Here is a 13468-nt window from a genome sequence, read left to right on the forward strand (position 1 = left end):
CAGCTCAAGGTGATTCCACTGGTGCTGATGGTGATCCTCAAGATCAGGACATGCTGCGTGGTTATCAAGAAGAGGTGTTGTCAAGATCCAGTCAAGGAGGTGAACAAGAAGAAGAATTGCCTGAGCTCATCCAGTTGCTGAGAGAGTATGATCATTGCTTCTTCGAAACGAGTGGATTGGGTCGAGTGTCGATTACGGAGCATCACATCAATCTGGAAAAAGACCAACCAGTGAGATCCAAGCCTTATCGTTTGACTTATGAAGAAGATCAATACCTCAAGGATGAGTTGAAGAAGATGTTGGAGTTGGATTTGATTCGCCCTGCAAGTGGTCGTTGGTCGTCGCCCCTCTTTTTCATCAAGAAGAAGAATGGATCCCTAAGGATGGTCATTGATTATCGCCGGGTAAATCGATTGACAACCCCTGAATCATATCCACTACCTCATATCGATGACCTTTTAGATTCGCTCAATGGTGCTTCTTGGTTCTCAACCTTGGATGCTGCCTCTGGATATTGGCAAGTCCCTATGTCCGAGGAGTCGATTGAGTATACAAGCTTCATCTGCAAGTATGGTGTTTATGCATTCAAGGTCATGCCTTTTGGTCTGCAAACAGCTGTGTACACATACCAACGTATGATGTGCGAACTCATGGCTCCATACATTGGGCAATTCGTGTTTGTGTTCGTTGACGATCTTATCGTTTTCAGCCGGTCAATGGAAGAACACCTTGAACACCTCAAGACAATCTTTCAAGTGTGTAACTCGGCGAATCTACGTTTAAGGCGTGAGAAGTGCTCCTTCTTTAAACGTTCGGTGACTTATCTTGGGCATGAAGTCTGCGAGCAAGGAATCAAGCCATGTAGCAAGAACGTGGAAAAGGCGTTGCAAATGACAAGACCGGTGAATGCAAGTGAAGTGAGGTCATTTTTGGGTACTGCTGGTTTCTTTCGTCGCTTCATTCGCGACTATGCAACGGTGGCTGAACCTTTGACAAGATTGTTGCGGAAGGCACAAGCTTTCGAATGGGGTGAAAAACAAGAAGAGGCGTTCGTTGCTCTCAAGAATTCTCTGACGCAAGCACCCATTTTGGCTTTCCCTGATATGTCTCAAGAGACCATTTTAACGACCGATGCATCTGGTGTTGGCATAGGAGCCATCCTTTCACAACATCCTCAAGATGACCCATCCATGGAACGTGTTGTGGCATATGCATCAAGGACCTTACGTGGACCTGAGAAGCGGTATGCTACTACACATGCCGAGGCCTTAGCTGTCGTTTGGGGAGTTCACAAGTTCCGTTATTATTTGGCTGGTCGGCGTTTTACCATTCGCACGGATCACAATGCATTGACATTTATCTTCAACAACCCCAATCCCTCAGCCAAGGTGCAGCGTTGGGCTGCAGCTCTTTTCGATTATGATTTTACAGTACAATACCGCCCTGGTGTATCCAATCCTGCGGATTCCCTTTCTCGTCTTTTGGTCAAGGACTAAGATGATACAATCATTTATTCAACCTTTTCGTTTTCTTCCTCCATTCCTTATCATTTATGACATGACAACTTTATGCTTAAGAATTTTTTCGATGCTTTGTATGTGACAGGATGTATAAGTATGATTCGCATTCAATAAAGTAACAAGGACTCTCTCTTTCGCTTTTACTTCACTTTTGGTTTTTGAGTTTTCTTATCCTTTCCTTTGGGGATTGCATATCCCTACAGTTTGCTTCCTTGTTGTATACTCGTTGAGACGAGTACCCCTTTCCTTTGATCTCTTTGTTTCTTTCCATCCTTCGATTTTCTTTGCTTGGTATCTTCTTTTGGTGACCTTGGTGACTCATTACTTGGTTTTGAGTTTCCATGAGTTTCCTATCCCTTTCCATTCTATTGTATCGTTTTTCGTGTTGCTATCCCTATACTTCCTCAAGTTTCCTTGTGTTTCCTATCACTTCCATCCGTTTTTCCTTACCCTTTTCTATTGTGTTCCCTTTTCCTCTCACTATTACCCCTCTCCTCATTGACACTATGGATTACCCATTCTATCTATCTTTGTATTACTACATCACCAGGAAGACTTATCCCACCGACGCAGATGAGAAGACCAAAAAGCGTATTCGTTTCCATGCCAACAAGTATCAAGCGTATCGAGGGCGCTTATACGCCAAAGGAGAAGATGATGAACCAAGCTTAGAGCTTCTTCATGAAGGCAACGCTGATGAGGTTATCAAGACCGTTCATGAAGAAGGACACGTTGGCATCAACAATACTTGGAGAAAACTACGAATGGCTTACACTGGACCCTGCCTCTTTGAAAGGGTACGGACCATCGTGCAATCGTGTGAGTCATGTCAATTCAGAGCAAGGATACAAGCTAAACGTCACGAGCAAGCTAGACCAATACCAACACCATCACATCCCTTCTTCATGGTTGGTTGTGATGCCGTTGGTCCAATCAAGATGGATGGCAAGCCCGACAAGTATCTCTTGGTAGCAATCGACTATTTAACTCGATGGCCTATAGCTCGGGTGGTCACTGATATCACTGAAGGGACCACTGCTGACTTTCTTTTCGATGAGCTGGTGTCAATGTATGGCGTGCCTAGATATCTATTGACGGATCGTGGTAGCAACTTCAAGTCAGCATACGTTCATGCTTTCCTCAAGTCATTGGGTTGTCGACATATCACTACTACGGCTTATCGTCCTCAGACCAATGGCATGTGCGAAAGGATGAATCAGACCATTGTGCAGACCATAGCCAAATTGGCAAGGGATCAAGATAGTATGCAAGATTGGGAACAATTCGTCAAGCCTGCTTTGTTAGCCATACGTACTACCCCAAATGAAGCTACTCGTTTTTCTCCTGCCATGTTGCTTTTTGGCTATGAGCTACGTACTCCCGCTGTATGGCCAGCTCCACGTCAAGATTATGTTGAAGGAGAAATTGCTGACGAATTAGCTGCAAGAGCCAAGGTGATTAAATTGTTAACGGATCAACTACGACAGCAAGCTTGTGAGAATGCTCAACATCGCAAGGAACAAGACAAGAAAAGATATGATGCGCAAGTCCGTAACAGACGTCGTTTTCGTGTTGGTGAACAAGTCCTGATGCGTGATAGACATCCACCAAGCAAATTTGCCGATCGTTGGTTGGGCCCGTTGATTGTAGTGCAAGAATTTAAGAATGGCACCTATATGCTTGAAGGACCAAATTCTCGAAGGTTAAAAGGTGCAGTACATGGAGATAACCTTCGTCCTTTTGTGAGCCGTCGTCACCTTATTCCTGATGTTCAAGTCAAACAAGCCGAACAACAATTTCAAGCTTGGTTGGAAAGAGGTGATGATGATTCGTTTTAAGCTATCTTTCGGTGGAAGACTCGGCCTGGGTGGGGGAATTGACACGTTCGTGTGCGGTTTTGTCGGCCTCGATTCCTTAACAAGGAAGGTGAAATCACGTGTGCAGCATGAAGACCCAACTTGGATCATGTGACCCAGGATCCTGAAGCGACAACCAAGATCACATGATTTAAGTCACATGATTTGAGCGAGCCCTTCACCTTCATCCGGCCCATCCTTCATTTACATGTCGTTCCTTTCTTTCCCTTTTGATTCATTTTCCATTATGTTCCTTATCATTCCTGTCACTTATGGTAAACACGTCTTTGCTTCTTTTATTGTCGATTCCATCATTTTCTAGAACCATAGTATAAGCATTCCTGTCATTTCCATACATCGAGTATATATATATGCAAAGTATCTATTCAATAAACGAGGAGGTTTTTGTCGAGTTCTTTTCTTCTTTTACGTTTTCCCCTTTTCTCTCTCTCTCTCTTGGTTCTTTATTGGAGGTCTCTCTTCTCTTTTCGTTGTCGTTTTGATTGAGTTTCCTCGCGTTTCTCAATCATTCGGATCATCATTATTGTTTCCATCTGTTTCCTTTCTCTTCCCAACAACCATTACAACAAGACCAAGTACCACACGTGTCAGTTTTTTCATATCGAAATGACATCATAGACCCCATCAGTTCCATATTAGGAAAACATGTGATTGATCAGTCACCAAGCGGACCCAAAAATAACAGCTTGGGGATGTAGCTCAAATGGTAGAGCGCTCGCTTAGCATGCGAGAGGTACCGCGATCGATGCGCGGCTTCTCCATTCCACATCATCTTCTGATCGATTGATCCAAAAATAGGATCATTCGATTCGATCTTTTGTTTTTCTCTTATCATGGGTCACGTGACATTTACTTTGTTGATTAAACATTGTCGTTTTTTTTTCTTTGTGTCGAGCTTTCTTTTTGGCGGATGTGACCGTAGCCAATAGCAACGACGTATGATAATAAAGAAGTATTTGTAACGTAAAGAGATGATGTTTATTCATATTGTGTGGTGGGGATATTTATATGGGATGGCTATCTATGATGTTGTGGCGAAGTACTGCTGCGCCTGCTACGCATGAGCTGCGCCTGCTGAGTACAAGAAGTTGATGTTGTCAAAAGGAATATTGCTGCGCCAGCGCATAATACCCCGACATTTGTTTCAATCAGTAAGGGAGAGTGCATATTAAAACAATGATACAAGGTGATGGCGAGAATGTTTCCCATTTGATAGCTCATCTCGTATATATGATCTATGTATTTTTCGTCCATGTATGTACATAAACTCCAAGCATTACTCTCGCTTTATCTATAGTCAAGTCATTGCTGGACTCTTGTAAGCAAGGTGACCTGGCAACCATCAAAGAATAGATATATACACATGAATCCTCTTGTAAGTACCACATCGAATCATCTTCAAAGGTTGAACGCTGCAGCTACCTATTCTTCTTGCATTGCCGATGATACACGAAAACATAGTTACCAGAATCTTGTTAGGCTTATAATTGTTATGATAGAGAATATACGTACGTCAATAAAAAGAATGGTTCTCACCTATAGCAAAGGTAAGGGTGTCACTTCTTACTTTGCATGTTACATGGATGAGAACATGAGATACGATGATCCAGCAACCATTGACATTCTACCAAGTACCCAAGCATGAGCCTTCTTTCAGCGTGCTACCGAAACATCCTTTTTATTGGTACGCTGGAAGTGCCCTTAACATTTTGCATACATGATGTACCAATCATCACACTCCCACCGGCAAGGAAATCACTCCTACTAATACGTCAAAACATGGTATGGCTAATATTGTAGGAATGGTCAGCGCAACCATAAGCATCTTTGTAATGAGCCACGTCCATGACGTTGATATTATTTGGGTTGTTGTTGACAGCAGCAGACAATGGCCATCGACGTCACCGATTTGGCTCATTACAAAGATCCTTTTGGTTGCGCTGACCATTTCTGCAATATTAACCATACCAACATGTTGCATTGTGCACTTTACTATCCGCTGTTTTTCTTACTGCTGCCGAGGGTCGTCAGGATGGATACATGTATGCAAAGTGAAGGGCAATGTCGAGCATGCTATGTAGAAAAAAAAGATTCTTTGGAATGGCTTTAGTAAAGAAGGCTGCTGCTTGAGGACCTGGTAGTAAGGCCATGATGGTTACTGTTGTTGGTGTTGGTGTTGGATCATGTAAATTGTAAAATCACACACTCCATTTGGCCATATGTGAGGAGCATTCCTTTTATTTACATACACCTATTTTCTATTATGAGGATGATGATGGGTGTGTTGGGTGCGTGGGTTGAGTGAATGGGCGCAATGTACTCGTAGTGGGGGATTCAACTTGGCTCCCAGTGTAAGAATTTGACTTGTCGCCATGGAAATTAAATTTGGGGCCCGCAGCTCCACGACTTGAGACACAACGCTTGTCTACTCTTTTGGCCCTCCTCTCCTTTTATACCCCCATTCGCAACATTCCCATCAAGGTAATGTATTATAAAAGGGCGCTCTTGTTGATTGTGAGGTGTTAATATAGTTCTGAACATGCATAGGCAGGGAGTGTGTGTGTCCAAGTGTTGAGGAATGAGAGTGGTAGCCATGGTGATATCGTTGCTTCCTTTTGTTCGTAGCTATTCCCGCTCTACGCTTGGTGTCAACAGGTACATTCAGAGCCCAATGTTGCAGCCGAATTGGTTCCATTGACGTGTTAGCTGGTATAGAGAGCAAGTTTGGTTCCAAGACGTTGGCTCGTTTGACGTTTTGCTTCGACTCAAGAACACTACACCATGGTTTTTGGGTTTCCAGTAACCAACAACAACGGGTCTTTGTGTATATGGAAAAGGCAAGTGCAATGAAACAAACAATGAAAAAGGGTGTTTATTGTGTATGTGTGCTAATAATGAATTGAATAGGTTTTTGGTCAGGCATTGCAACTTGGGGCATCTTCATCTCTTTGGGTTCGACTCCCAGCCTGCATCAAGTGGCCGCTGCGTCGCTCTGCACTAGCCAAGTGTGCTGGAATGGCTTCTTGGAACGCGTCCAGGGCTCTACAGGCCTGCGTTGAGTTGATGGGTCGATGACGATGGGTTGTTGGAAGAGCATGGTCACCGTGTTGAGGTAAAAGGGGATTTGCAACAGCTTGTAGTCGCCCTGGCCGTGGATGTGTTGACATCAGTGCGAACCAACACGCTCTTCTCGTGACAGGCTCGTTCTTTCCCTTGAGGATTTCTTTTCATGAGGCGGGAAATGATTGGAAGGATTGGGGATCATTCTTTCTTTGGAGAGGATGAATGAGAACAATTATGAGCCTGGACTCTACGTAAGTGAGTCCTTCCTTGCCATGGATCGAACTGGCCTTGTGTGATTCGTGCAGTGCTTTCTCAAGAACAAGGGATCGCCCGACGTTGCTCGTATGGTGGTGATTTGGTTTGTGAATTCCTTCTGATTTGCTTTCTTCCTTAGAGAGGATCGCCTAGCGGTATACCAAATCGTCATCATTCTGATACTAGATTGCCTAACTTGCGTGTTTTTACTTAATAGAGACGACCATTACGATGATTACCACATCCACAGCAATGACGATTACGATGATTACCACAGCCACAGCAATGACAATGACAACGACAACGAGATTCAAAAGGAAGCCTGCGAGATCCCATTCTTTTCTACTTGCGTGTTTTGGATATTGGTGACCAGCAGATTGATGACTGTAGACAAGTACGAGTACCAATACGAATGATGATGGAAGACGAAGACAAGGGTGGCGGCAATGCAGCTAGAATGAAATAAAGCATTGTTTATTACGTACTTGGACTTTGCTAGCTTGTGGATTACATGATGTAGCTTGGAAGATGGAATAATAAAGGTGGTTCGCTTATGTATCGTTCATGCAAGAAGTATATGCCTTTTGTGATACAATAAGGAGGAGTGGGAAGTGGGATGAGCTTGAGAAGAGAAAAAGTGAAGAGATCTCTCCATTGAGTTTCAGGATGTGTGACTCATTCAATATGTATACGTATCTTTTTACATATACAAATTGGTTTATGCAGCTTGACTCTCTTCTAATGCAAATGTGATGCATACCTTGACACACCTTCATTATTGGATGCTGTTTACTTACGTACCTTCACAAAAGGCAATCATCAGCATCATCCATTTGTGCAGGAACCTGTCAAGGACGTGTCTGTGTAACCACCACGTGCCGTTTCACTCAGCTCTTCATCTTTCCGTTAATGCAGCCGAGCACCATCCACTAGGAAAAAGCAACTCCATCACGCTTACAACATAGGTAAAACATAAAGACGCCTGTATCTCTAAACTTTACAATGAAGTGTGGTGTTTTGAATAGAGCAATGGGCTCGGCTTGGCCAACAGCACCTTGTGTGAAAGTTACGCGTTCAATGTCGCAAACAGCCCAAAAAATATTTTTTGGTCGTCGTCGTCGAAGAGGTCGACCCATGTCTTCCGCGAATTTTATCAAATCGCCTGATAAGGCATCAGGCACCCAAAACAGTCAACAACGTCACCCATCTTATGCTCATGCTACGCGTGCTCATCCTCCTATAAAGGAGTCTCTGATATCAAAAGATACTGACAATACCATCCGTTCCAGAGTATGGAAGGTTGGTGGGTCCCCAGCTTCTTGTCCTAGCATGTTCTTCGACTTCACGTCTCGCCCCGAAAACCGCGCTGCTCTACTTTGCTATATCAACGAATGCTATCCAGACAATTGTGGTGTACGTCTTCATTCTGATCAATCACGCCGCATTGTTGAGCTCTTCCTTCCCACATCCAAGCAGTGTGAAGAGACATCTGTAACAGGCATCACCTTTGATGATGGTGAATGTATTCTTGCCTCAAAGCCCATTTCCGCTGATACCCGTTTAGTGCATCTTCAACTCTCCGATCTTCCATTCACTACACTAGACAAATTAAGACTTGGTCTTCGCAAATCCCTGGCACCTTATGGTAGCCTTAGTGACTATGGCATCTTCCGTGATCACGCATCAAACCTCTTCATGGGACGAGGTTACGCTACCTTGAAAATCCCAGCCAACTACAAGTACAAGCAGCTTTCCCACACTATCCCTTGGCTTACATCAGATGATTCGTTCCACGCCACTTGGGCTGAAATGCCGCTACACTGCCTTCGTTGTCACACAGCTGGTCATGCGACCTCTGCTTGTCCCCGCCATCCTAGCCGTAGCCGTCTTTGTTGGACCTGTGGCCAACCAGGTCACCGAGCAGCCCAATGTACCGACCGTCAAGTCAAGCCTACACCTGACACTTATCACCCTCCTACATCATCATCGCCTTCATCGTATTCAGTCAATAGCTCAAATTCAGATATCTCCATGCTCAGCGTTGATCCTTCGCCTTTTGAAAGCCACAATGATGCCATTATTAGTGACTTTATCCCCGATGACCAAATTGATCTCAAACCTCAGCCTCCTTCCCCTGATCGAGACGCCATGGTACAGCATGTTGAAAAGCGTTATCCTATGTCCGACCACGCTAAGACCATTATTGCCTCCTTATCGATTCCTGAACTTGAACGTCTTTGTCACACTTTGAAAGATCAAGGTAAATCTTTGTCTTCGTCCACACCAACTACTCTTTCCTTGGTGAGTTCCCTGTCAAAGGGGAACAATGATCCAACATAAGTCTAAAGTCATCTCCTTTCCTTCCTATAACATTTCTTCATTCTTGTAACGTCTTTGGGGTATCACTCTCAGACATACTCCCAATAAAAACCGAGGCTAAACAAGCCTCCATATAACGAAGAGGTCGACCCCTGGATCCAGTTTGGCTGGTAGCGACATTGCGAAATCTGGGATAGGCAAGCTTGATCATGAAACTTTCACACAAGGTGCTGTTGGCCAAGCCGAGCACATTGCTCTCATAAAAACCCCACGTTTCATTGTAAAGTTCGGAGATACAGGCACCTTTATGTTTGTAAGCGTGATGCTATATGAGAAGTGGTCTTTGTTCATTGCCAAGTAGCTAGACCCTGGCAGAGCAAAAGATGCAGAGGGACCTCTTTGGGTAACTCAGCTAAAAAGTCAGGACTTCAGGGACAATGCATGACAGGTACGCAACCCTCACTTTTATGTCATACATTGGCAGCTAATAGCCACTTTTGTGCATTCCCAACTTTTGTGCATTCTATTGTAGGTGGACGATGCTCCTGCTCTAGACATTCATTTCCATGATTAAAGTAGGTTGATCCGAGCTGATTTGGTTGAGTTACGCTCACACAAGATTACATCGGTTGAGCTACATCGAGCGTGCTCTATGTCCAGAGTGATGTAATCTCTCTTTGACCGCAGCTCAGTCAAATCAGCTCGGATCAACCTACTTTAATCATGGAAATGAATGTCTAGAGCAGGGGCATCGTTCCCATGCAGTGGATCTCGCAACAATGATAATTGGATAAAAGTGGCCGTTAGCTGGCAATACATGCCTGTTCCTAGATGATCCATAAAGTAATTATACATTGACCCTTCCATTCATGCAAACGTAGCTGTGTTACACAACACGACCCTCTGCATCTTTTGCGCTGCCAGGGTCCACCTACTTGACAATGAACAAAGACCACTCTTCATATAGCATCACGCTTACAAACATAAAGGTGCCTGTATCTCCAAACTTTACAATGAAACGTGGGGTTTTTATGAGAGCAATGGGCTCAGCTTGGCCAACAGCACCTTGTGTGAAAGTTTCACGTTCAATGTCGCAACTAGCCCAAAAAATATTTTTTTTGATCGTCGTCGTCGAAGAGGTCGACCCCCCGGATCCAGTTTGGCTGGTAGCGACATTGCGAAATCTGGGATTGGCCACGATCAACTTGAAACTTACACACAAGGTGCTGTTGGTCAAGCCGAGCCTATTGCTCTATTAAAAACCCCACGTTTGATTGTGAAGTTTAGAGATGCAAGTGCCTTTATGTTTTAAATATGATGTAAGCGTGATGCTATATGATAGGTGGTCTTTGTTCATTGTGAAGTAACTCGACCCTGACAGAGCCGAAGATGCAGAGGTGCGTGTTTGTGTAACCCAGCTTATCATGCAACTCGAAAGGGCAATGCATGATTCTTTACATTATTCATAAACTGCCGGCTAATAACCCATCCCTCCCATTCACCTTTGTTGCCCAAAACAATGCATGTGAACGATTGTTCTGCTCCAGGCCATCATGTCCATCATTCAACTTTCTTGATCCGAGAGGATTTGGTTGAGTTACGCTCAAACACAAAACATCATCCAATTTCACAAAAATCATTTTGCAAAAGTTATTTGTAAACTGCCACTTGATAGCCCATTCCTCCCATTCACCTTTGTTTCCCGACCCAATGCATGTGAACGATTGTCCTGTTCCAGCCCAGCATGCCCATCCTTCAACTTTCTTGATCCGAGGGGATTTGGTTGAGTTACGCTCAAACAAAGAAATGGCATTCAACTTCAGTTCAGCCTATTTTAATTTGCAGCTCTTCCACTTCCAGCTCATTGTCTCTTCCTCCCATTCTCAACTGTTGCCTCATTCAAGTACAACTATCACCTGTGAACGATTGTCCTGCTTCAACCCATCATGTCATTGCTACGAATGTCTTGACCCGAGAGCCTTTGACTGAATGAGCAAATCCATCGCGTGTACACCCCACTACAACACACGAGTCTCTTGACACAACACACGCTCTTGCACGCTCCTCTACCACAATCAAACGTAACAGCATTCATCACAGCAATTGCTACTAGCAAGATCGCTGCTCCATTGTTCCAAGTCACTTGCAGCAACCTGCTTTGCAGCCTTTTTTACGTGGACAGCAGATAGCCATTGTATAGAAGCAGCTTTATTTACTGTAGCAACTTGCTTTAATACATACGGATTCGTGTGGATATGGATATTGTTTTGGTACATGATATGGGAGGATGTGGGTACATATACACCGTGTGGAAAAGAGCCTTGTTCTTATGTCTCAATTGCCAATTTGACCTTGATGCTTTATGCTACCACCTTAAACGAATGGTGCATCCAATATCCCTACTTTACAACCGATCCCATGGCAGCTTCTATCATCATCATTTGTGTGACCAGTCAATCATGAGCATCCAACTTGATGTTTTGACATGCCATGGATATGATTCTCCATCACGCACCAAAAGTCATCTCTATCCATCCATTCACCTTTGCTCAATGCACGTCCGAAGGAGAGTATTACCCAAATCGATGTATGTCCCATTGGAGCAAATTGTAGTACCATTCAACGGACCTGTTCTTGGGTTGAAATCGTATTTAGTCATTGGTATCAAAAGAAAAGGCAGCTCCAAAATAAAGGGCATTTGCTCATGATCGTTGACACGTTTAAGATAACTGCATTCACTATAATCCATTTCTCGATTGCCAGTGCATCTATGCGATCCCTCCATCCACACTTCTTGTGTTGAAAATAAAGACTGCTCCATCATAGCATTGGACATTTATGTCGGATTATGGTCTTTTCATCAATGGTGCGATCAACGTCTGCAATGTAAAGTACATCAGGGATGGTTACACAGTAAAGTCACAGGTTTGGAAAGCGACGGGATCCTGCAAATGTTGCCGTCCTTTTCTTGCGCGCGATCTAGTTGTTCGATATGGGAAGCAAAAAAGCAAGCGTTTCAAAGTTGAATGGGAAGACATTACAAGCCATTGCTGACTACATTAAGAGTGGATCAGGTAAGTCGTTTATTATGAGCTTTGGAATTGAAGGTATACTCATAAAGGGAGCTAGCGAAAAAGATCATTGTAATGAGTGGAGCAGGCATTTCGACAGCTGCTGGTATCCCTGACTTCCGAACCAAAGGCACTGGTCTCTATGACAACCTTCAAAAGTTCGACCTTCCTTACCCCGAAGCCATATTTGATATCGAGTACTTTCCAGTGAGTAAAACGAGTGATGATGCGATGTAAGAAATTTAGCTGACATGAGTGATAGGAAAAACCAGAGCCGTTTTATGCATTAGCCAAAGAGATCTATCCTGGAAAGTTCTATCCTACCAAGACGCATTACTTTATTCGTTTACTCCACGAGAAGGGATTGTTGTTACGCAACTTTACACAAAACATCGATACGCTTGAACGACTGGCAGGATTGGATGAGGATCTGATCGTTGAGGCGCATGGGAGCTTTGCAACAGCGTCATGTATTGAATGCAATGTGAAGGCTGATACAGAGATGCTTCGCAAAAAGGTGGCAGAAGGAGTGGTGGCACGTTGCGAGGAGTGTGATGGTCTTATCAAGCCGGATATCACCTTTTTTGGCGAGAATTTGCCTTCCAGATTCTTTGATTTACTCGATGCAAGTATACGATAATGATTTTCCATGTCAAAATAGGCTTACCTTTATTTCAAATAGGATTTCGATGAAGCCGATTTACTTATCATTATTGGAACAAGTCTTCAAGTACAACCCTTTGCATCTCTCATTGACAATGCACGTGATGATACCCCTCGATTATTGATTAACAAAGAACTTGCAGGTGTAGTAAGTAGACATCTTGGTATATATGTCAACTACTGCTAATAATAGCATTATAGTATCATACATCAAAGAGTGGTTTTGATTTTCGATGGAAGTATCACAAGCGGGATGTTGCCCATTTGGGTGATTGCGATGTTGGAGTTGAAGAACTAGCTAGTTTATTGGGATGGAAGGTGCGTATGATGATATGATGATGGATATGGATCTGATGGTAGTGATTGTGTATAGGAGGATCTAGAGAGATTATATACAAAGGGTAATGCAAAGCTAAAAGCACAATGGGAGGCATACAAGGAAGAAGAAGAAGAAGAGGAGGAGGAACCATCACCCACTGAAGAACCAGATCAAGAAGTCGAAGCCCTTGCAGAGGAACTTGAGAAGCGATTAAAGGTGCCAAGTAGTCCAAAAGAGAGTGAGAAGCAACTAAAGGATAAAGAACAAGTAAAGGATAAGAGTAAGATAGATAAATAAACATTAGAATCATTTTGGCATTGGTGTATTTCAGTCACAAGTAACGAGTGGAACGGTTAAAGTCGCCTGTAATTGAAATCAAAC

At 43.6% G+C, this 13468-nt stretch overlaps 3 protein-coding genes and 1 non-coding gene across 4 annotated transcripts; all 4 read left to right on the top strand.

Moving 5' to 3' along the window:
* Positions 1–2026: 2026 nt before the first annotated feature.
* Positions 2027–3358, top strand: O0I10_010739 (uncharacterized protein; the record flags this gene model as incomplete). Its single annotated transcript, XM_058490715.1, has 1 exon — positions 2027–3358. The coding sequence occupies one exon, from the start codon at positions 2027–2029 to the stop codon at positions 3356–3358; it is 1332 nt and encodes a 443-aa protein (XP_058338504.1).
* Positions 3359–4085: 727 nt separating this feature from the next.
* Positions 4086–4158, top strand: O0I10_010740. The gene has a single exon. It is a non-coding gene; the product is annotated as a tRNA-Ala (tRNA).
* A 3691-nt stretch (positions 4159–7849) lies between these two features.
* Positions 7850–9055, top strand: O0I10_010741 (uncharacterized protein; the record flags this gene model as incomplete). Its single annotated transcript, XM_058490716.1, has 1 exon — positions 7850–9055. The coding sequence occupies one exon, from the start codon at positions 7850–7852 to the stop codon at positions 9053–9055; it is 1206 nt and encodes a 401-aa protein (XP_058338505.1).
* Positions 9056–12026: 2971 nt separating this feature from the next.
* Positions 12027–13444, top strand: O0I10_010742 (uncharacterized protein; the record flags this gene model as incomplete). The annotated part of the gene is made up of 7 exons (XM_058490717.1): positions 12027–12108; positions 12164–12312; positions 12368–12730; positions 12788–12916; positions 12970–13086; positions 13142–13367; positions 13419–13444. The coding sequence occupies 7 exons, from the start codon at positions 12027–12029 to the stop codon at positions 13442–13444; spliced, it is 1092 nt and encodes a 363-aa protein (XP_058338506.1).
* Positions 13445–13468: the final 24 nt, after the last annotated feature.

This window comes from Lichtheimia ornata, assembly GCF_029851405.1.
Source record: "Lichtheimia ornata isolate CBS 291.66 chromosome Unknown scaffold00075, whole genome shotgun sequence".
Taxonomy (NCBI): Eukaryota; Fungi; Mucoromycota; class Mucoromycetes; order Mucorales; family Lichtheimiaceae; genus Lichtheimia; species Lichtheimia ornata.